At 39.5% G+C, this 24,945-nt stretch overlaps 1 protein-coding gene across 5 annotated transcripts in view; it reads right to left on the bottom strand.

Annotated features, from left to right (window-relative positions):
• CLYBL (citramalyl-CoA lyase) overlaps positions 1-24,945 on the bottom strand; it is a 165,469-nt gene that overhangs the window by 24,257 nt on the left and 116,267 nt on the right. For all 5 annotated transcript variants that reach the window (XR_009279607.1, XM_058857478.1, XM_058857461.1 and 2 more), the window contains 2 exons: positions 3,873-4,061; positions 203-304 (listed from right to left, as the gene is read on the bottom strand). Coding sequence is in view for 4 of the 5 variants with exons in the window: in XM_058857478.1 (XP_058713461.1) it covers positions 203-304; positions 3,873-4,061 (291 nt within the window). In the remaining variant the exon portion in view is untranslated. The remainder of the gene's footprint in view (positions 1-202; positions 305-3,872; positions 4,062-24,945) is intronic.

Genomic DNA, 24,945 nt, shown 5'->3' on the forward strand with positions numbered 1-24,945 from the left:
GTCACTGGAATATTTTCAATTTATTAAGGCCTTTACAATACAAACATCAGAGTTCAATGTGCAAATGTTTTAGGGGATTGAACAATACATTTTGTATTTTTTAACCTCTTTTCCTTGGTGAAATTAGGGAGAGACTGAGGAGTATTCTGCTTATTCTAGTTTGCTGAGATGGCAAAATACGAACACTTCAAGACTTTCTTACCTTAAAATTGAGCAAGCCCATTGCAGTTTCCACAAAGGGGATAAAATTCATTGGTTCTACAAGTGTTCGGCCTTTTAGGTGATGTAAGAATTTGTCTGAAAACTAAAACTAGACAGAATGAGCTATCAGAGGGAATAAAAAGAACAGTCTACATGTATACACAACATGGCAAATATTCACCTGACTGTAACAAACACCCTTCCCCACCCCAAAACCTGATAACTAAAAAAAATAAAACAGCTTTTAACAAGGCCTGTGATTTGAAACTGCAGCATTCCCATACATTTCTAAATTTGGAGGCTGGTTTTCAAGGAAAAAAAAAAAAAAAAAAAAAATGCAAGCTTAGCACCTCTCACCCTGGCTTAGTGAAATGCAAATCCGTGGGCTCTGGAAAACAATGAAGTGCTGCTGTACCTGAGGTCCGGTTTTGTTTCAGGTCCAGCACTGCCATCACTGGAAGCGCTCCCCAGCCTTCTAAGTGGCATCCGTATTATTCATTACGGCACCGTTACCCTTTTGTTCAATAGGCTTTTCTTCATAATTTTTTAGCTTACCTAGGAAGGCCTTAAAAAGGAAGTTTAATTCTTTGAAGACCAAAGCTTGCCAATTTTTTCCATGAGACCAGTTCACAGCTAGCTCTGAGCTGCCAGTGGGGTAGCCCAAATTCCAAAATCTATCATCTGGAAACATACAAAAGCTCTTGCACAGATTTTTCCCTTTTCAAAAGGGGAAAAAAAAAAAAAAAAAAAAGGGGGGGGGAGAACCTTCAGCCCTATATTGTACATGTATTATGTCTGTCCAGATCGAGTAATTTGTGTCAAGATAAACATATTGCAGGTACTGCATAAATGTTAGTAAATAAAGACAAAAATCACATATGCATATATTTTAAATTTAAGGAATATTCAACTATTAATGGATATCAAAGGAAAGGGAATTTTAATCATCTCTCCATTCAGTCTCAGTTGGGTAAATCATATCTAAGAGATTTGCATAAATATAAACCATCAAAGACTTTTCATCTTCAAAGGGGGTTTCAAGACCCTATAAGCTTTGTACTGTAATCATCGCAGGTCACAACCCTGCAGGAATAAGGCTGCTATGGCAACATAAAAAACTAATGCTTAAGGCTTAGCATAATATTCTGACTAATAGAAAGGAAACTCATTTTAAAAGCTGGCAGCCTATTTACCAGAAGCTGGATTAGAGGTGTTATTTCCCCTTTTAGCTTCCCCCCACCACCCCTCCCCAAAAGAAGGAAAATCTAATCACCCAGATCTTGAAAAAAAAAAAAAAAAAGGTTTCCAGCAATTTGCAGTAACTTTACAATTAGGCCAAAAGAAATCACAGCTTTCTCCGATGAAGAATTCTGCCCTCCCATCTCTGCTCTGCATCATCACCATGGCCCTCTTGGTAACTTTTCTTTTGTGAAGAGAATTCCACTCAAAAATGTGCAAGGAGAAAAAAAAAAATCAATTCAGTTCACTCTGTACAGTATAGCAGGTTCCTACAGTGACAGAAAACAGTAAAGTTCACCCAGGCAAATGCAAAAAATGAGGTAATATAATGGTATCAGCATATCTTCTTAAGACTTCTATCTGGTTTTTATTTTTTTTAAAGGAAAAAAAAGTAAAAAGTGCTACTGTGTGTATATTTTAGGTACAAGTTAGAGAGCAGAGTTCTTGTTTTATTTTAGAATATTTTAAAAGTCACACTCCTGGAATTCTCATTATCTTTTGTTTTGAAGTTAAAGCAAAAAAGAAAAAAAACCAAAAAAAGAACATTTAATTAAATATTGCCTGCCTTCCTCTCCCTTGTGAAAGATTTGCAATAAGCACCAATACAAAAGGTATCGAGTGGAGAAGTTTCAATTAATTTTTTTTTTTTTTTTTTTTTTTTCAAAAGGAGACGATTAAATGTTTCCGGCCCGGTAAAGTGTTCATTTCAGGGAGAAAAGGAAAAAAAAAAAAAGAAGGCGGAGGAAAAAAAAACCCACAAAGCTTGGGGAGGGGATGAAGTAGCAAGGCCTCAGCAATTCTTTCAATTCCAGTGCACACCCAATAGTGTGTTGGGAAGAATGCACACTGGTCGGGATTTGTGGGAGAATTGTCCCGCCACAAAGGAGGGAGAGTTACGCTTGTTATAGTCCAATAAGCCATGCCAGTCAAACAAGTACCCACACTAGGGACAAAAGGAAAGCAAGAGATTCTCACACAAAAGAAAACAAGTAAGCCCATCTTTTAGTTGTGCATCAGCCTCCAGGTTTTCTGCTGCACATAAATAAAAATGAAGGGGGGGAGCGGGTGTGCGTGGGGGGAAAGAAACAGCTTCTGGGAGGCTGAAAAATCATGTTAGAGTGAATTTTTGGAGGACTGGGAAAAGAAGGCAGCAGCGTTAGGCAGAGTATGTTCTTTGTGTGCAAAGGTTGGGCAAAGGGAGAGTGAAGCAAAAGAAGGACAATGAGGCAGAAGCTTCTGGAGCTGGCTAGTTTTCCACGATGGAAATAAGTTAGCGAGAGGGAAAGTGGAAGAGGATGAGGGGACAAAGAGCCCTGGCATCCCATCTCCCTGCAAAACCTACTTGGTGGCAGCAAGGGCTCTGCCATTTTGGTATCATGAATATTCATCACTGACAAGTTGCGTCTAACACTTACACGGCTGTAAACCCTGAGAGGTGCACTCTGGTTAATTTAATTACCCGTTGGTGGAAGGGGATGGCGAACCTTCCATCGCCAGTGGTGGAGGCCGAACGGGCAGCGCCACAGAACGGACGGGGCCTGTCACACACCCGGCGTATGGGGCTGTGCTCCATTGTGCACTCAGGCCCATCTCAATGGTTTGATCAAGGTTAGATGCTGAGATTAAAATAGATTCTAATACGCCTGCCCGCCTTTCATCACAGCTTGTACGCGTGCTAGTTGCTCAGCTAGTGGTTTGCAAAAATATAAAGTGAATAATTAAGCATTATTCCTTTACTGGTGTGTTACGGCAATAATGGTATATCCAAACAAGCATCCCTCTTTTTTGACAATTAAAACAATTATAGCATAATTAGGCCTATTTCAAAGTTTTCTTAAGTAATTTGACATGCCAGCCATTTACATTTCAGGTTTTTATTGGCTGAAAAGTCAGTTGTGAAACACAAACACACCTGTCAGCAATTAAAAAGGAAGAAGTAGAGAACAGTTCAGGAAATAATATCTGTGCTAATTAAAAACACTAGTTAAAAGCTTCCTGTTTGTTCCTCCAGTTGCCCCAAGGAGTGACCTTCCCCCCAACCCATTTTTTCATATGCTGCTAACATGGTTTCCCATCTCCTGCTTCCAATGCACATAACTAAGGCTCCTGGACAGACAATAATTTTGCTTGTTAGGTTAGTCTGAGAAGAGTCAGGCACTTACCCTTCTACTTTTGATAATATATTCTGACAGCAATATTGGTTCTTTGTCAGTTGTGGAAGAAATACACCTAGTTTCACACATGTTCCATATATGCTTTTTATACAGCACATCACACACACATTTAAGTGGATGCACTTCCCAATTACCTCAGCCAAGCAACATCATATGGTATTTGCAGGCTTCCACTTAACTCACAGCCATTAATCTCTGTGCCTGTGTGAACTTGGCCCAGCAGCTTCAGTCAAAAGCTACTGTGTTGTTGGTACTCACCCATCTTATTTCCTCAACATCTTCAACCTTTGGCAGCATCATGCTCGAAGGAAGGGTCTTGGACTGCAAAAGCACTTCTAGATCTTCTTCTGCAAGGCCGCTGGACACAGAGTTTATCCTGACACACTTTTCAGCATGGCCAAAGTCAAACTCTTCAAGGGTTTTCACGATGGTCAGTCTTGCTTCTCTCTACAATACATATGAGTTCAGATGCACAAGAAAACAAAATTTTCTATTGACAGAAAAATGCACTGAGAAGAAAACTTGTTGAAATGACATGGGGGAAAAGCTAGACAGCCAGTATAGTGGTGTCCCCAAAATGTCTGTCACTCTTGGACTTTGTTGAAGAAGTCATCACCAGAACCTCACAATTTTACCTTCCTCTTTACTGTTTCTTTATAACTGGTAAATTCAATGCATGGGGTTTCTACCACTTGCAGAAAACAAGATTTTTGTGTCTGCTAGTGCTGAACATGTGTAACAAACACAAATCTTTGTGCTAACATAATGTTTTGCACTAAGTGTCTGCTCTCTGAAAAATGGCACATTTTTAATTTGCAGAAAACAATTTTTGTAATTTAGCTCTACAGTGCCCAAACATCAAAAAATACAGACTTATGTATACTTCTTTGGTTTTCCTTTACTTCATGTATTCAAAATGCATTAAAGGCAGTAATAGAATTCACAACTTGCATATAAAAACAATGCTGAAATAAAGGTTTTTCTTAGACCACATAACAGAGTATTCTGTTGGCACAAAATAAAATCTCCAAAGACAAATGCATCCCCTGGTTGTTTGCTATTTTTGTGAATGCAAATTTACAAATCTGTTTAATAATTGATTTGCATGAAGAATACTGGCCTGCTTTTCTGAAATGAAATGCATTTCTTGGCCTGGAGAAGGAGGCAGGGGTCGAAGGAAGGTGCTGGGCTTCCTGCTTCCTGCTAACTGAAGTTTCAATCCCAAATTCCTCTCACTCACCAACAGCCCCTAACAAATTCGCATTGTCAAAATGCACGCTTATCAAAAGTAATTTCATTTGTGAAGAGTTTTTATGGGGCTAATAAAACTTTAAAGCTCCTGATTCATGGAGGCTCAGGAATGACTTTAACAATATGCAGTTGCTGAATAGAGATGCTTTTCAAGAAAACAGGAAAACTCAAGGGGAAAAAAACAAACAAAAAAAAATCATCAAAGTTAATATCCAGGCTAATACAAATCAGCAAGAGAGCACATGACAGTAGATTTAAACCAGACGGATGCAAACCTCTGCCAGCAAGAGGGGCAGAGGTGGTTTCCCAATGTGGTCTGAGTTAAACAGTGTGAGGGAACAGTAGCTTACAGTTGTCAGGACCGATGAGAACAGGGTCTCCCAGGCCAGTTTAAGACTGCAGTGTACTGATTTACAGGGCTGGGACCCCTGATAATTAGGGTAAGTTTAGAGAAAAGCAATTGGTGGCTCTAACTGGTTAAAAGGAAGGAATAATGAAGCAGAAAGTTAATGAAATCTGAAGCGAACAGCCTTCAGCTTGGGGCTACTAGCCGTGCTCTTCTGAAGGCTGGGAGCATATGCCTGTTAATCGGACAGACGGGAACAAGGCACCCACGTATGCATCCCTGGGTTGTGATCAAGGGGCGTGTTCAGAGGTGATCTCTGGGAAATGCAACCTAAAACGTTAAAACTGCTGTGAATGGACTCTGTCTGGGGCCATTAGGAAAGCCACATAGAGATGCTCACAGTTTAGTACAAACACGTCCAGCTGGAAGACAGCTCCGGCGCTTGGCTGTCTGAAATGGCTCTTCCAAATTAGGTAAACCCAACTATATGATGCTGGTACCGGGAAATAGAAATCTCCTATGTTTTCTTTCTCTGACCTGGGGTAATGGGTTTCTAGAGCTGGGCTGAAAGTTTCTGGACATGGTGCAGATGAGTAGCTTAAAAACACTCTCCAAACCAATTTATGCTTTTAATTAAAGTCAGATTATGACTCAACACACACCAATGCAATTTGCAAAAGAGAGATCTTCCCAAAGAATCCTCTAAGGCAGCACTCAATTCCAGCCAAAGGCACATCTCCAGCAAACTTGCAACCTAATTTGTTATGGTTTTTTTCAGAATATAATAATGAGCACTAGACCATCTCATATCTATTTTTCTCCTCAGTCTGCAAACTCCCTCCCCAAAAAAGACAGATCGTGTCTTTCTAGGTATATTTCCATACAAAACACTTATTAACAGGCTGTTGCTGTTATCAATTTACATAAACTAAATGTGCAGCCCTCTGGTACGTATCCCAAAAATAACCAACAACTTCACTGAATTTATACCAACCAACAAACATGGGGAGGGGGTTGTTGTTTTTTCCCATATTTTAATAGAAAATATGTCGCTATGTTAGTTAACACACCCATGCCATCTGTTGGGTTGAGAATTGATGCGTTTTCTTAGAACTGCTATGTTTTAGATCTGTCTGCCTAGATACCCTAGGAATGTAAACGTTTCCTTCCCGTGATATAATACTTCTAGTCACTATATTTCCACAGCAAGAATCAATTTATGTTTTTAATTGTGGAACAAACTGATGGGACCTGGCTGCCAAAGCCAGAGCTTGTGAGGGGGCTGACTCAGTGCCTACCCTTGCTACAACAGAGGAATTCCAACTGATGTTAGTTGAGGAGTATCAGGTTCCCATAAAGGTTTCCAATAAAACATTTCATGGGTAAATAAAAAAAATACATACTACAACCTTTTGACCAAATGTACTAAAAACATGGAGAAAAGTGAGACCCCTTTCTGCCTCATTAGGCAGGGAAATGTAGATGCTATTCTTACTGTAGAATTCATGCAAAAGCTAAAATCCTAACCTAGGTAAACTACTACAACATTATAACAGAGAAAGAGGTAGTCCTTGATACAATAATATCCTTACTGCCAAGAATGGGAAAACTAGAATTTTTAAGAAATGGTGAGAAAAATATTTGCCCTGTTCTTCACATGAGAACATCAGATAATACTTTGTCATGAAAGAATAGGTGATAAAGAAATAAACCCAATCATTAAGTAAAACATTTCTTGCTCAGGTAGCTTGGGATGGTGGTATCCTCCTTGGGTCCCATGTGAGTTGGGTTCTTTATCAAACTGAACAAGACAGAAAGACAACAGAGATCTTCATGGTAAACAGTGGTACTATTAAAATACTCTAAATTTGCAACTTGTGCTGGAAAGCTCACTGAGGAAAAAAGGGTCGTCAGGGTGGCTATTTTAGCACCCCCTCTGATTCTGAGGAGGATACAGGAAGAAGTTCATTACCAAGTGCAACTACGCCAACTGGTGAAGATAAAGGTTTCGGTGATGCAGCATTGCTGACAAATCCATTGCTACCCAAACACATAGACACTGAAATTAAAAATGGGAATACACACATTGCTGGCTCCACTGGCACCCATTAAACCTAATAACTAACCATCCTCATGAGTTTCTAGTTCTGAATTATCAAATCTGCAAAGAAAACAACATCCGTCCACTTTTACACTCCAGTGGAAGAGGTGGTCCCTCGCGGCAGGGCTGCGCAGTCTCGCCATCTGGAGAATAAATCGAGTGTGAAGTACAGTATAGTTTGGGACCAAGCTCCGTGGCGGCAGCCCAGCAGTTAGTTCATTAGTCCCAAACTTGTGGGGATTAGTGCTGTATCAACTCTACTGTCGGATAGGATCAGGCAGGCAGAGCGCGAGACTCGGGGAAGGGGGTGGCAGCAAAGAAGGAGCCCCTTGGGCTTATTGATAAAACCACACTGTACTAGTGCACCTGAATACGTGCTTTTGGAAACAGTATTCGGAAGCAATTTCCCATCATCTGAATCAGTACCTTTCAATTTTTCCTTTTTTTCTTTTTTTTCACCTTTTTTTGTCCTTTATGTTATACGTCGAAACATAGAAATTTCCTATTCAGAACAGAAAGGCTACAGAAGAAAGAATGCCACAGAACTGGAAGTTCAGCCACCCACTCACCTTGGACACACTGTTAGTACTGCAAAAATGAAGCAAAGATGGTCAGATTAACAGCAGATGGAAAAATTACATTTTCTTCGTTCTTTTCTAAATGATACAATTCCCTACAATTCAGCACTGTGATTTCTAGACCTACCTGATTTTGAGGACAAAATCTCTGTTTTGTTTTAGTTTTCTTCCCTAGTCTTCCTCCTTTATTTTTTTAAAGACCTCCAGGTCTTAATGTAAAGATAGTGGTCATACTTTAATATATGTTTGTATATAGATCTCATCCTGTTAGCTTCTTTTGCTAACAGTTCTTCATATGGAAATGTATATTCATATGATGCACTAAAATGGCAGGCCAGAATCTATCATCTTCAATGCCATAATAAGTTGGCATGTTTGAAATAGGACAGGAAAAATTAATTACTGTAATCACAATTCAAGTTCTTTTTTTGCGACGTCTGACATGATAAAAACATACAATTATGTGTTAATGTTAATTCCTTGGAGTGGTTTGTTTACAGAACTTGACATTGCTGAATCTTTTGTCACTTATATTAGTGCATGCCATATGAATGCACCTCTCAAGTAGGATTTTGCAGATGTGCACGTATGTATTATATACCTATAGTAGCTTTTGTGCAGAATAGAGCTTCTGCAGGGGGAAAGTCTGACATTTTCTGCATGCATAACTCTTCATCAATGAAGTGATGCCATAGAGAATGAAAGCATACAAATGCCATTTAGTTTCAAATTCACAAATGGGTTTGGAAGAGAAAAGACAAATTACAGTTGTTTTTAAGGAAACAAAGAGAACCGTAAATGTGGAGCAGATCACTTCTGAGAGCAGGAGGTACTTGTCTCATGAGACTTGCTTTCTACCTTACATGTACCAGGTACTTGTGAGAATAAATCTTTGAAATGGCAAGTATGTATTTCTTGTTAGACTGAAAAACTGCTGTAAGATATACACAGACCTCCAGGAAGTGCTTATTAAATATTTTCTTATTGTTACCTCTGAGATAATGAGTTAATGAGTTTTTAAAGATTTAAGACATTTTAGAACACATTTTCTTTTGGTTCAACATGGAACACACAAAACCCACCACGTAACTAATCCTAAAGGAACAAAGGGGCAGGAGTGGGGAGGAAGAGGGAGAATAGAGTTTCCTCATGGATGTTGGTATCTCTCCTCTGTATTTCAGGTAAACATACGTTTTAGCATACTTCAAGACACTGATTTTGCTGCTACACTTCCCTGAAATATTCATATTATTTCTTTAATAATTATTTGGGGTGTTTTTTTGGTTTTTATTTTTTGTTTTGTTTTGGTTTTTTTTTGTTTAATGCCAGCCTTTTCACTTGCCTGAAAAAGATTCTTCATGACATCAAAATGAGTCATCTAACTCTGTGCACTTCTAGCATCTGCTGCTTTTCTCTCTGCTCTGCTAATTGTCCTTACATGCAGTACATGATCTAGCAACACCAAAATGATGCAAACGTCAGTAGTCAGCACTGTGAACTAAGCAGCAATTTAATTATGCTCTGTTGAGGAAACCAAATTTCTTTGCCCATTTCTCTAGAAGTTTCATTTAAGGTCTGGGAACACATCAGTGCACTTTTCAACAATAGCTACCCTGTATTTTTAAAGGACAAGATCTCTAAAAGCTGTCCAGGAACAGCTGGGAATGCTTGCTCCCATGTAATCCTAGCAAGCCTCTCCCTCCCTCTACTTTTGTGGACAACGTGGATCCTGAAGATATTAGGTGGGGGTCTATCCAACACCATCAGAGGTGAGAAATTTCCACATTTGGTGGTCAGGTGGACTGTCCTGAGATGCTGTGAATGTGGAGAGCCAGTGAACAAGAGCCTGAGGTTGTCTCAGCCAGCAGCCGGGAGCCGGGCCTCAAGAATCCCAATAAAGGCTTAGGGGTGATCAGCTATGTAAGTACTACATTTCTGCAGAGCCTGACTAAGGATGTGGATATGAGTGCAGCAGAAAGACATTTTCACAAGTTGTGATCAAGGTATTTTTATGACTTGCACATATCTCAGAGAAATTAAAACAGAGACCATTAGGCTGCTAGAATGAACTGGCACATAGAAATATTCACATAATATGAGGACTGACTATAAATGTCTCAGTAGCAAAAATGATACAGCATGGTGTATGTGTGTGTGTGTGTGTATCTGTGTGTACATAAACAGAGAGACAGGCTTTTACCTTAAGACTATGTGTACAAAAATGCTTCAAGAGGTTTTTAATGGTAGTAATAATAAAGCAGCTTAAATAAATCTAAGTTTTATTCATGTAGGTAGGCAGCTATTCTTCTCTCTGACAACTTACAAAAGAGATGTAAACAAAAGAGATGCAAACAACCTTTCAATTAACACAAATCAAGCTAGCACTAATTTAAACTGGCTGCGAGAAGTAGTCTCTTTACTTTTTTCCCTGGCTTTCTGAAGATACTTTTGGTTTTTTGACAGATTAGCATCACAAATGAAAATTCTTTAGAAGCATTAGTGTTAATTAGTCTTCCTGGACAGTCCAAATGAGCTACTGCATGATGAAATAAGGCCACAAAATACGCAATCGAATATATCAGTTAAAAAAAGGGTTATACTTTTCTTTCATCTGAACTTAACAGTATGCTAATTTTTACTTAAAAATATTGCAGTTTAAGATGTATTTACTTGGCAGTATGTAATAGATGACAATGGAAAATATGTACATTTAGACAACTATTTCTTATTTTTACAAGTGCATCTTTTTGTTAATGCTGATAATGAAATACACTGCAGTCAAAAGTACAGCTGCTTTAGCAAACTATCAATCCCTCCTCAGCAGCTGATTTCAGATGTGATGATTCTGATAAGATATGGATCAAATGTTTTAAAGATTGGCAAATTATTGTCTCAATTATTTAATAAATCAATTGTAAAAAAATACTTAAAGCCAAGAGAGGTAAACAGAGGTTTTCTGAAAAAAACCCCAACTGGCCATAACTTTATGCCTGCTTGTACTGGAGGAACTAGTGTCTGCCCCAAGATACCTAATAGCTCCTAGGAACAAGGAAGGTATTAAGAAAAATCAAGTTAGGTCTGTCTTGGCATCTTTTAGCTTTCCTTTTTTCTGGAATAAACTTTTCCCAGTTTACCTGCAGTCTCAATAAAATTATGTGTTTCAAAGAGAAGGCTTGAAACAATGGTTGTGTTTCTGGTATTGTGCAAACTCTGTTTAACAGTTCTTATCTGCATTATCTGCATTGGTAAATTAGCAAACTAATATTCTGTAATGTGATCAAAGCCCCAGAGGATGCCCTAAATCCAAGTGTTCACAGCTCATGTCCACAGTACAACTGTAATGGTACAAAAAAGCTCTCAACTCTTCATTTTCAGCTTATATTTTAAAGTTAAATGGTGTCACCTTGTAGAAGTATGTATTTCCATGCAGTGGGGATTCAAGACCAAAACTGCTCACTCAGGTGTCTTATGCTGGGCAAGGCACTCCCAGGAAGTACTCCTACTAGATGGGTTCTTGAGCCATTTAGAAGAGGATTTCTGAAGCCTTCTCAATTCACAGACATTTTTTAAAAGTAGAAATTAATTCCTGAAGTACTGTATATGCCCTTGTGAGATCATGCCATTCATATCCATTTCCATGTACAGACTCTCTGAGAAAATCTACACCACTGGATTAACTTAGCTTCCAGCTAAGCTTAGCTTCCTCCCAGCTTCACCTGAAGGTTTTGAATCTCAGCTGCCCACAAGGCACAGCTGCTCATGTACATCCAGACTCTCCTCTGAGGGACTGAATAATCTGTTTCCTCCAAATCACAATACAGGTGTGGTTTCAGTAATAGATCTCTCCAGGCATCATGCCCAGAGAGTGGTTTGAGCAGGACTGCACCAACTTCAGCTGCCTCCACCCTGCTCCTGCGATGCAGCTCCAGCAAAGCCTGTGTCCCTCCAAACACACACATGAGCAGTCTTGCCCAGCCCCAGGGTGTGCAACACATCCTCAGCTGAAGTTTAAAGACCTCATGGTGGTATGCCACCCTGCTCATAGGCTGGAAATCAAGGAAAACCACCCAAAAAACAACCATACTACAAACCTCACTACTCCATCAAAACCTGATGAGGAGACACGGGAAACAAATTGTGCTACTTATCCATCACTGCACTAAATCTGCTCTAGAGATTTGCCCCTATGCCATGTGGGCACAAGCCCCTCCACCACACTAGGTGAGGATCTCTCCTTGTATCACATGCATTTAGCATTGTAGAAGTAGCCAGTAGTTGCAGTAATTACTTCTGTTGGAGAATAATGATATGAGATGTTCAACACAGGAAACTTTGATCTCACAAGCTTTGCACTAAATTGACAGAACTCTTGCCTTCCCGCAAAGAAAACTTGTTTTATAATTGTATTCCTCAGCCAGTATTCACCTTAAAAAAGACCCACCTCACTAAGCTAGATTTTGTCAGAAGTCCTTTCTTTATCAGGAGAAGGGCTTCCTTTTGATAGAAATCCCACTTGGATGGGTGACTGGGGTGAGTGAAGGAACCCAACAATCCCATTTCACCCCAAATGCAGGTTTTAGCACGTCCCAGAGGCAATGTTTTCTCACATGTTCCATATGAGGAGGCAAAGCCCACTACACCTTCTGGCAGAATCCCTGAAGGATGGCTGTAGTACAAAAGCAGTTGCCCTCCCTTCTTTCCGCCCCCACACTCCAGAAGAGGGAGAGGGGAAGTAGCATCGAACATGGAAATAGCATCAGAACACCATGTCCCATGTGTCCCCATATTGGCAGTGACTAGCTGAGGCAGAGAGTGATCCCTGATACAAAAAAAAAAAAAAATTAAAAATAAATTCCATGACTCACGTATTCATGGCAAGGAGTATGAACCTTTTAGAAATGAATTCACTTGTGTTCTGTGGTCTAAACAAAGTCTGACAGTGTGAATTTTCCCCTGCCTAGACCTGTGATTGGTGTCAAAGGAACAGAGATTTTTCTCCAGTTTGCAAGTGGGACCTGAGAAGGAGGTTGTTTTCTAGGTCAGACCTATGTCAATCCTACAGTTGTAGGGTGGTATTTGTACATCACTGATAGATGTATTGTACTGGTACAACACAATAAATACCTTTATAGACATGGTGAGAATTATTCACTGGTGTTCTTAAAAACCTGATTAAGTTCCTGATGTAGATATTCCTGATTGCAGTGGAAGAAGTTACTGGGACTTGTGACATTTCCTTCCCTAAACTTTTCTTCAACTTACTTCCCTGATGAAATAAATTATTTTTAAGTACTAGGCTGACTGAGGAGGTGCTCTTTAGTGGGGCTTCTGGAATAGCTATGAAGTTTAAAGTAAAGTTGGCGCATATTTCCCAATAAAACTATAAAATAAACCAATATATGATTATTTCTGCAACATCTAAGCAGTTCTTACCCTCTTCTGCTTATTCTCATTCCATGTCACACTTTTTCCTTATGCAAGCATTTCCAATCAACTTTTTCTCGAGCTGGTTTGCAAACTGGATCACTGAAGCAATCCCATTAGAGAAACTCAGGTTTTTCTCTGTGGGAGAGCAAGATTTTGTTTTTTACCCCAGCCCATTTAAATCAGTCCTGGCCAAACAAACAATTGCACCACTGCAAGCAAGGGCATGGCAAAGAATGACAATAAGCAGCTAGGAAGGACAACATGGAAAAAGGAACTTCTTGAGCTGTTTTTTGGTTCCCTTTCCACCAGAGCCCAGCCAGATAAGCACCCACTGTTGCACCTTGAGGAGAGTAGAAGGCAGGATTCAAGCAAATGCCTGCATCCCATAACAACCCTCAGTACAAGCCCCCATTCCTGCATCCGTATGTATTTCCCCACAAAATTACCTCAACATAACCTACAGGGACTTCTGCAAGTAGAGCACCTTGTTAAGTCATTGATTACTCAATTAACACAACTTTTGCCTTCATTTATATGGTTCCCCTCATAACATTTTTCCAGACCTAAATACGCAGGGCTCCTTCACCTGTGCTTTTGTTACCTACTCTTGCATATGTCCAAATCTGACATGAATTTCATTCACTTCAAGCAGACTGTCAGGGTTTGAGTTCAAATTCTTTACACATGGCTTATCAGGTATTTTCTCTCACTTTCTGGAGAATGACTCTGCCAAATGTAGTGTAAGTAAAAGACTAATAAGAAAATGGGTTCAGCTTTGAACCATTTCTAAAAACATACAATAAAGTCTGGGGTCAGCCAGACCTCAGTACAGAGCTTTGTACTGCTTTAACTACTTCAGATTTATTTGACACCAATAACATTAGGTTGATGCAATGCTCTGGTATGAAACTATTTGCTAAAATGCTACTAGCAATATAATCTATTCTCCTGTGTGAATAAAATTCATGGACAATCAGGATTTTACAGCAGTATAACTGCATTAATACAGTACTGCTGCTTTGTTTATCTTATATTAATTTTAAACCAACAGTGATAAAATAGAATTCAGTGTTTACAAGTTTGACACCCATTAAACTGCTTTTTTTTCCCCCACTTTCTTTTCCTCTTATATTTTTGCCCAGCTTGCTTCATTGTGCTACTGTCTGAACAAAGCATGCATTTAGCAAATATTTTTGTCCTTTTGACTTGATACGATTCTCCTTGTTCTGAATGAAGGACTGCCAAAAGAGATTAGTGAAAATGTGTTCTACTTACCTAAAATATCTCTTTTTTTGGGAAACTGTTCTGCTTTACTTACTAAACTTGTTTATATTTTTTGATTGCCCCAGTAATAATCTATTTTGTATTGAGAACAGAAGGTAGCTTTCTCCCCAAAGTGCTCAGAGACTTTCTCTCCAGCCAGAATCCCCACTCTCATCACGTCCATCGGGTGCAGGTTAACCCTGGTGGGACTCAGGTGATACTCCCTTTTCTTGGCAGTAGCTTCTCCCTGTGCTGCCAGCCTGCCACCAAGCATCATGTCTGTTTGGTAGCCACCCCTGCAACCTCCGGAAGCTCCCTGGCACCATTTTCTCATTCCAGCTGGGCACTGAGGCACTGTCCCTGCCAGTGTGTTTGCAGTGCTTGTGCTGGTATGTTTTTTATGCTGCTGGATACAGAAGGTTGTCCATGTCCTTTCCTGGTTAAGGTGTCTTCGCTTTTGCTTAGGATGGGGCTGAAGTTGGCACAGTCCAAAGTGGTCCTATGGTTACTCTGTATCTAGAGAACTTCACTTTTGCTCTGAGGACAAAACACACAGTGGCATTAATGCTCTTTGACTATCTGTTGGCAAGTTCCCTACCTATTTCTCTCCTCACTCTTTGATTTGACAAGCAAAATAAAAAAACCCAAAAAACCTTCAAAAAAAAAAAAATAAAGTTCCTAGGAAGTCACCTCTTTAGAGGCAGTAGGTTTCTGCAGCACAGGTGCAGGAACAAGTCCTTGAACCCATTAGATCTCTCTAATATCTGAGGGTGCCCTACAAAGTAGAACAGTATCAGAAGACTATTGCAAAGTTTGTATCTTACCAAATTCTCTTTCTTTCCTGTTTCTTCATTTATCTATCATCTTCTCCACTGAGCTTCAGATGAAGTCAAAGAATCACAGGATTGCTGAGGTTGGAAGGGACCTCTGGGGGTCATTTGTCTAATGCCCCTGCTACAGCAGGGACACCCACAGCTGCACACCTGGGATGGTGTCCAGATAGTTTTTGAATATCTCCAAGGATGGAGACTCACAAATGCTGGGAAACCTGTCAGTGCTCAGTCACCTACACAGTAAAAAAGTGTTCTGATGTTCAGAGAGAACCTCCCGTGTTTCAGGATTCATCACTGAACAGAACTTGGTTCTGCCCTCTTTGCACCCTCCCTGCAGGTATTTATATACTTTGATGGGATCCCCCTGAGCTGAACAGTCCTAGCTCTCTAAGCCTCTCCTCAGAGGATAGATATTCCAGTTCCTTCAACTTTTTTGGAACTCATTCCTGAGGTCTCTCCAGTATGCCCATGGCTCTTGAGTACCAATATCTCTGGCAATTTCTTCCACACAATTTGCGAAGTTTAGAAGTCTTCCCTGTCTGCTCTTTGTCAGACATCTTTGAACATATTAAGACTGTTAACTATTTTTTTTAAAGATTAAGGTCCACTTAAAAAAAAATTGCTAGTATTGAGCACTTCATTTTATTTATTAATACTGTTGTTTTTAAAATTCTCATGTCCCTTCATGCTCTCAGCACCACCTTTTCCAATACAATTCGCATTTCCAACTGAGTGATTTGATCTTAGCTTTAAGATAATTTTTCATCTGTTGCTTATTTGGCTTTATTTCTTCTTGACCAGGTTTCACAGCTTCAGATTCTGTGTTGGCAGTTTCTTGGCCAGTTTTCCTTTCCTGTTGACCAGATATAATCTCTGCCAGTATGGATGCTAAGTCCTCTATTTCTGGCCAAGCAAGAATCAATCATGCTGGATCTTACTAATATAAATTTACACTTAATAGAAATGTAATCCTCTTGGGAATTAACATCTGCCCTAACATAAACTTTGTCACATTTTATGAATGCTTATGGATATTAGTTAATTATTCTAGCCCACTTACACGCATGTTTGTAAATAGACAGCTATTAGGACAATTAAAGTAGCAAGACAAGTAGCAAAATGGCTTCAGTCTAACAGCTATATAAATATATATATTCATGAATACTTCTTCAGCCTGTGTTTCTCAGGACAGGCTGTTGTTCGACTCCATACGCATGTGGACCTACTTTCCAGCTATTCTTGTTTCACATCTATACTGCAGAATCACTGCAGAGCCACAGGCAGGATGAACCCCATTGTCCTCTAGACCATTCAAGCTTAGCACAAATGCACGATCTAGCGATGAGAGCTTTCACACAGCCAATTCTGTGTGCCCAGAAGTTCAGCTCAGCTTTTTCATCCTGAACAATGGGGAAGCAAGGGGGATAGCCTAATATTTTATCCTCTGTTTTGCCTACGTAGTCTTTGTCCACCGGTGTTTTGTGGCATTAAAGGTGAACCTCTTTCATGCAACAGCTATCAAAAAGCCTTCCTCTTCTAGACAAGGCAATGATGAGTTAGAGTCACTGTTTGCTGTTATCCTGATCTTCTTTTCAAATGAAGATGTTTTTTCTATCATCTATATAGCTTGCTCTGCTGCTTCTGTGTCTTCCCACACCATAGCACACAATCTCTAGGTTAAATACAGGACAAAATTCTGAAAATTCGTTTTTCTGCTGTCCTGTCCCCCAGGCATCCCACCCTCCCTTCAAGCTTTCCTTGTACTTTTTTCACTGCTTGTCGTCAAACAAGTTATTGAAATGTTTTTTGTTGTTTTTTGGTGTTTCCCTCCCTCACCTTCAGTCGATGTTTGTAAAGCATTTAACACTACACCAGGCGGGTTAATTTACTGCACTGGTAAAACAGGTTATTTGGAGTGTCTTGCAACACTGACATGTTTTCAGCTTGAAAATCAGATGTCTCCATCCCAAAGGAAAGAATTCTTGCCAAAGCTTTGTTTATATCGATGCCAGGTGCAATCTGGCCCAACAGTGGTAATGACATATGAACACTAAACAGTTTGTAAAAAACATACTTCAAAATGAAATCTGAATCCTGTCTATAAAGACCCAGGTAAAGGTCTTACTAGGAATTTGCCTGGTGTAGAAAAGTATTTCTTTGTAGAAACATTAATTTGGCTTCTGGGCTCCCTTTAGTGTTATTAGTGGCCTCTGATTTCAGTTTTTTCATTACAGTTTGTTTTTCTTTTGCTTCTGGCAGAGTTTTCAAAGCCAAAGGTTTATTGTGTAAAAATTTTAACAAAAATTACTGTAATTACTGTATTTAGTATTTTATTTTGTACATGGCTTTTGCATGTATGATTAGCAAAAGAAACCTTTTCTTTTTTTGCTTCACATAGAGCAACCCTGACCTGGTGAAAATTAGAAATACTGCAATGCAAAGCATACTGCAGCACCTCTTGAAAGGGAATTGCCAGAATTTAATTGCATCCTTCTCTTCTTAAACAAGTTCAAAATAGGCTTTCATACCTAGAGGCGATTTTTTGGTTACTGGTAAGTTAAACCTGTGTAAGAGTCCTGACCCTTAGATGAAGTAACTCCCTCCCCATAGTGTGAAAGCATCAGAAACCCTGGTAGGCTGCAAATTGCATATGTTTGTCTGATCTCTGTGATGGTCACATCCTTTGCAAACTTACCGGCAGATAAAACTGTGGAAAGCAGAGGTGGGTAGAAGCACTGAAACGTTTTTAATATGTGCCCAGATTTTGTTTGCAAATCTGTATTAAATTGACACACCCACTAAATCTGCGGCCATTTAAATGAAGATCTGGCCCTAAAAAAATCAATGACATTTATGCAGTGATCAGATTCTTCTCTCTTCAGAGGGTCAGCATTAAAACCAAATGCTCATTGCTGCTGTCAGTATGTGTGCTGCTGTAAGGAAGGTGCCCTGTGTGATCTACATATCCTATAGGCATAGAGCAAATCACTTCCTCAAAGAGTAAACCAAACAAAAGCCAGAGAACAACAGCAATAAGAGACTATTTGACAAAAAGCTATTCATGTGCAGAACCCATTACCTCACCACATACCTAAGAGTGAGCCAGTGGCTTTGGGTTTTGTCTTAAGAAGAAGCTGAGGGAAATTTTCAGGATGCTTTTCCCATGTGTTTGAAGTAAAATCAGGAGATCAGTATGCCTTTAAAATGAGAGATAAGCCTCTTAATACTTTAACTCAAACTTCACAAATCATGATTTTTGAATCAGTGCCTCAGCAGAAAAGGAAAGACTCAGATTTGCAGATGGCAAGTTGCTTGCTGCAATCTGAAAGGGTCTATACTATAATGGCAAAAAATATGACTATATACACTTTCTTCCTCTGTCCATCTGCCACTGTTATAGTCTAGTGTGGGGGTGATTTTATTTAAATTTGGACTGTTTGCAGGCTGATTTCTCATTTCTGTAATCATTAGGTTTGTCACAAAAAGAGTAAATAGATTTTTTTTTAAAAAAAATCCCAACTGCTGCCTTGGTGCTGTGTGACTTAAATAGTGAAATCATTGCTATAGACTGCCACAGAAGAAATCTGTGTACATCTGCTGCTGGTCTGCATGGTATCTCATCCAGTGACTGTGTATGTACATATACACATGGAGGGAATCTTTGGGAATCTTTTCAATTCTTTCAAGTACTTTCTGAAATGGAAGATGCAGAATTTTCTGGTGGTAATGACCAGACAGACCAAGAATAACAGAAAATAAATACATTAATAATAGAAAATGAGTAATGCAAATAGATATTTGATTTATTAATATTTAAAGGTCACAGGAAGAGTCATCTTGTTTTACTCACTATTCTCCTTCATCCAGGGAAATGACACAGTAGCTGCCCTGAAAGCTAGTTTCCCCTGCACTCATAAGGAAAAAGGTCAATGGACAGAGGTCTGTATTTATCAAGACATAGAAACATTGAAAAGCTGTCAGGAACCATAACTGCAAACATTAGATCATTCACCTTTCCCCTTGCTCAAGACTTGCCACAAAGAGGACATACAGATGGACTTTTGTTTTCTTATTTTTCAGAGGGAGTAGATTTGCCTAGAAAAAGCCTTTGTGCATTTTGCCATCAGACCCTCATCATTGCAGGGACCACTTTGTGGATCTGCCTCTTGGAGTGGTGGTCCTCATGGGCAAATCCCCCCAAGCCAGACTGGTCCCTTGTGTTTTCCTCATGCCCTTGGTTCCCAGTGGCACTGGTGCACCAAGGCAGTGTCCCCAGGGCTCTGCAGAGTCACCCCCCCAGCACATCCTGCTCCCCAGAACGCAAGCTGCAAGCGACTGCAGGGAGCAGAAACAGCTGTCTAAAGCTGTCAGCTCTGCCAGGCTGAAGGCAAATGAATTGCATCAAATAAGGGAAATTGACTCCTTGATATGTTATGTTTTTAAAATGGCCTGTGATGTTACAGGGTAAGTTGTTTTAGGGCTTGTAGGTCATTAGCTCAGGGGATCTGAAAAAAAAATACATGGAGACAGACTTTTAAAGGATTTACTTAAAATAACTTATTCTGTGAGAATGAAAAAACATCAAACTAAAATTATTGCAGAACACTGATTCCCATCTCTTTTGCACTGCAGAAGTGTCAGTGTGCAGGATGGAAACTCAAGCCTACTGGGACAGTAAATATTTTGCATCTGTAATTTTTTGCAAGATGGAAGAAAACAAAGCAGCTGCCCACAAGGTTTCATCTTGCTCTGAGTCCCATAGCAACTCCACCAGTGAAGAGGGGAGATGAGTTTGGCCCACTGCTTGGCAGTACCTTGCAAAGTATTCATGGAGGTATCAGTCATTTGCTTGGTCTAAATAACTAATGAAATTTAGCCACCTTTTGGATGGCCCACCTTATAATTTTTTTTTACTTTCTTTCCTGTTTTTCCTTTTAAATTTAAAAGGAACCTTGATTTTGTTAGAGTTTGCATTCAAATATTTGTCCTCCATTAAGGTGGTATTGATATAATTTGGAATGCAGGTTGTTCTAAAGTCACTGAAAGCAGCGGTAAAGAGTACTGAAGAACATTGCTTGCCATGGATCTGAATTTATAAACATTAATATATTTATTTAATATAAGAAAATTAATAGGCATTTTGTTGCAGAGTTCTGAAATTTGGCTCTTTGTCTAAAGCCAATGTAAAAAAATAAATGGGTTTTAAGCTACGTAAAGTTTAAACTATCCAGCATCTTTGTCACTTATTTCATGTCAAGTGGGTATAGAATGTAGTGATTGCGATAAGGAGGCTTTTCACATCCATTTCTACCAGTAGTAACCCAAGACGCAGAGGGGGGTGAAGAACAAGGGTCATATTTATAATCTGGAATGCTGCAAAATGTATCTCTTCAAGTTTTCAGCTGAACTGAGATATTTATCTTAACAAGATCTAATTAGACCTAATTTCCATAGCATATCAATTATTTTCCTCATTAGAGTAGCTAATGCCATGTTCAGATATCATGGCAATCAAGCTTGCGATTTCTGGAAAAACTGGTTAGAAGGCTTAGTATTAAGTGTGTTTCCAACTGTGAAATTTATCCTTCTGAGCAATGCCTCCCAGTTTACTCACTTTGTTCCAGGATTCTCTGCAGCATATGGCCACTGGAACCCATTAAATAACACAAAGTAAGACAGGCAGCGATGAGTCAAAAATAGCTGCACTAGTGAATCGCCTTTCAAAATTCTGTCTCTAACAAGAAAAATAATGAAGAATAAGACATGCAATTAGAAGAAATTAAGGTCAATTTTCAAGCCGGGTTGCCTACATGGTGGTTTCAAAATCCACGTTGGGCACCTCAAATAAAAGCATTCTGATTGAACACCTGCAGCTCTTGGCAATGCACTCATATATATAAGGCAGCCAGGCAATTCTTGCACTCAGAGTCTCTACCTCTTGATTTTATTTTCCCCAGTTCCTAAATGTCCTAAAACTCTGGGTTCTAATCACTAGGTTTAACATGTTCCTTTTGCCTCCTAAGATACCCAGTACTTCCAGTGCAGGGCCATGTGTGCCATATACTTGTTGGACAAGTCCCATTTGCTCAGCATGAGAATGAAGGCACTTTTTTCATTACAGGAGCTTGTCGCATTTTATTTGGTCAAATGCGTTGTCACAATATACTTGGATTCCTTGCATCCAGCCTGAGTCATCTACAAGTTTGGTGCCTGCTCTAAGGTTTTTTTTAGAGGTTTTGTAACAGAGGCCAGTATATCTGTAAGGAGATTTATCTTCTAGAGTGGCTGCCTGAGGCATTAAGATTATTTCTTCTTTGCAGGTACCCAGCTCCCTCAGCTGAAGCACCTTCTTCCTAGAGAGCTTCAACAGTCAAGCTGAATCTCACCTCAGTTTTTTCAGGGCTGGTGTCTCCTATCCCATATAAGACATATATTTCATTGCCAATATGAAAGGCAGACGCCTCTGCTGCTGTAAGAATATTACACTAGCAGTGGATCTGAGCTCAATGTATGGTTGGTTGTACTGACATGCTGTATGGCTGAGAGCAGCTTCCATTCACATCTACATCCTAACCAAACATTTATTTACTTCCTCTCATTTAAAATATGTCTATTCTGAATGGGTGCACCTTGAATGAAGCACAGGAAACATGCGAGTTTCTGAATAAACAGAATTCTTTACTTGATGCATTTCCATAGAATCACAGAATGGTTTTGAAGCTTTTTAGTTATTAGTATTTGGTTACATTTATATCCAACTCCATTCGTAAAAGAAAAAAAAAGAAGCTTTATCTGGTTTTCCAAATAATATATTCAAACAAAGTATACCAGAAAATAAACAACTGTGCTCTTCTGACCTGTGTTATGAACAATATAAAGTTACCTAAAGGTCCAGAGAAGGTACATGCTGTGTTTGTCCCCTTATACCTAAGCATGACTATGAATTTAATGGGCATATTCAGGTATTGTGCAGATAGGAATTCAGCCACATTTCTCCTAATTGATTTGAAATTATATGGACAGTAACGGTGCCAGAAGACAATTTAGTTTGCTCTTTCATACTGAGATGAAGTTGTTTGGTTTTCTTAAAAGAAATAAAACTGATAATTGTCACTACAGTAAGTAAATATGTCTGAATACATGCAGAAAGCAGATCTATTGGGTAAGAAGGTTACAGAATCTCATTTTGTGGTCCATCTGCTCCCTCTTTGCTTCCCAAGCCAACAGACACTAATCTGGGATGAAGAAATTGACAGGACTTGGGGGAGGAGTAGACGGTCATGATTCCTGCACGTTTCAGCTTTTTGATATATGTGCTCATGCCATTGTGATATAAAAGAAGGAAAATAACGTAGTGGAGTCAGGACAATTCCAACAATTATGCATTGCAGCAGCATTTTACTGCTCAAGATTTTCTCACATATTCAGTGCAATTTACATATTTTACCGCTGAGATCTGAGCACTCAAAATTAATGTTCAAGGGGGAAAAAATGCATTTCTGTAAAAGATTGTTAAGCAGATCATAAGCTGAAATAAACAGTAAAATAATAAGATTGAGTTAAGAAAAGTGTCCAGGGTACTCCAGCTGGATTTTTTTCCTATTTTGCATCTATGTTGATGGTCTTGGAGAAAATGTGAACATCATCCTAGTAAAAATTTCTAGGGGCCATAACATGAAATAAAATCAAAAGCGGTTCAAGAGGATGAGAATTAAATAAAGAAAAGGATAACAACAAAATTCAAAGCCACAGATCATGAGTGAGAAAGACAAAGCTGAAGTGGCAGTGTGGCTAATGAGGGATGAGAATGAGAGAGAGATGTGCTATACGATTGTGCAGTAATCAAAAAAGGGGCCAATGGAACTGTATCATGTCATCTCCATCTCTGCACAGCTCAGCAACAACAGCTCTGCCAGTTTTTACTTCTAATTCTGGTCATTTTGTCATGAAAGACCATAATGAATAGAAATAAATTTCTAGGGAAGCAAAAAGGAGCAAAGTAAAAAAAAAAAAAAAAAATAAAAAATAAAAAGAGATAAATATATATTTAGTTTAACTATAATTGAGATGCAAGGCATGTACAAATAATTAAAATGTTTGAATGCTTCACTAAAAGTGGTAAGTTCTTGAACCTGAATAATAAAAAAGAAGTATAACTAGCATTTTGGATAAGTACGATGAAGAAGTTACAAAAACCAAAGCTGTTGTCAGCGGGGAAATGGCAAATGTGCCTCATGATTAAAGCACCTAATCCAAGATTTAAAAATAATTTTGACCACATGATGTGAAGCACTGATGCAACATAAGGTCCCTCTGTCAGGTGAAGGCTGTTCAAAATTTCCAAAAGGGTAACTTTGGCCCAGATCAGAGGCTGTGGGTGTGCATAAAAATGACTGGACTTCCCTCAACTAACCATGGATTTCTCATGGATTTCTTCTTATTCCCCTTCCATTCCCACCCTTCCAAAGCCACACGGCTGTCCCTTGGATATGGTTACCCACTCTTGTGTGCAAGGCCATGATGATTCATAGAGAGTGGCTTAACTTTGAGGCACGAGCCAGGATGCGCATTCATCAGCCTAGAATAGCATGGATCCAAGTCACATCCTCCGGTCTGTGTGATGCCTTCAACAGCCAGAGTCATCACCAAAACGTCAGTCTAAGGTCTATCTCCTCACTCTCTTGTATTTTGGAAGCTGGTCTTGATGCATTCATCTTTCACAGAGGCTGTAAAAAATTCTCTGTTCCCAGGAGTAAGAAGAAAATAACTTTCTCCTTCTACGTACACTGGATCAGAGATCCTTGGAACGAGTGGCAGGCTCTTTGTGATTAACAGTCCTTGACTGGATTATTTCATGAATATACTCTTGCTTTTTGACTGATGTTCATTTCCACACAATCAAAAGGGAAATGAGTCTAACTATTTATTGTGTGAAACAGAGCTGCTTTTTGATTTGCTTGGAACGTGCTACTTGGTAATTTTTCTTGTTTGAAGCATCTTGGCATCCGCAGCCAAAGGCAGACAACTCAAGGACACAGCTGGTCCTACAGGCTCTGGAGAAACCCCGGGAACAAAACCAGGGCTGCAGAGTTGAGAGAAGACTCCACAGAGTGAACGTGCAAAATCAGACTTGGCAGAGAAAGCCACCATGAGTGTGGAGCACAGCCAGGCTTCAGTGAGTGCCTCAATGGAAAATGCAAGGGCCTTTGTCCAGAACATGACTAGCAAAGGTCAGCTAATGAATAACACAGTAACAGCATTTTCTCCTCGTCTAAATCCCAAGTCCAGCCTTTAGATCCCATCTCTTGATGCAGCTGGAAAGCCAGTGCAAGTGAAGACTACTTTGACAACCCATGTGTCTATCACCTGCAGGAAGAAAGGGCCAACAGCTCTGACGGCTTTCACTTTGCAGTGACAAATGCTTGGTAGTGTAGCAGAGAAAGCTATGCAATCACCAGCTTCCAGGTGGCCATGGCAATGGTTTTGTTCCCTTTGCAAGGGAGTTCATTAGCTATGTATGTGGTCCTTCTCA

This window comes from Poecile atricapillus, chromosome 1 (assembly GCF_030490865.1).
Source record: "Poecile atricapillus isolate bPoeAtr1 chromosome 1, bPoeAtr1.hap1, whole genome shotgun sequence".
Lineage (NCBI taxonomy): Eukaryota > Metazoa > Chordata > Aves > Passeriformes > Paridae > Poecile > Poecile atricapillus.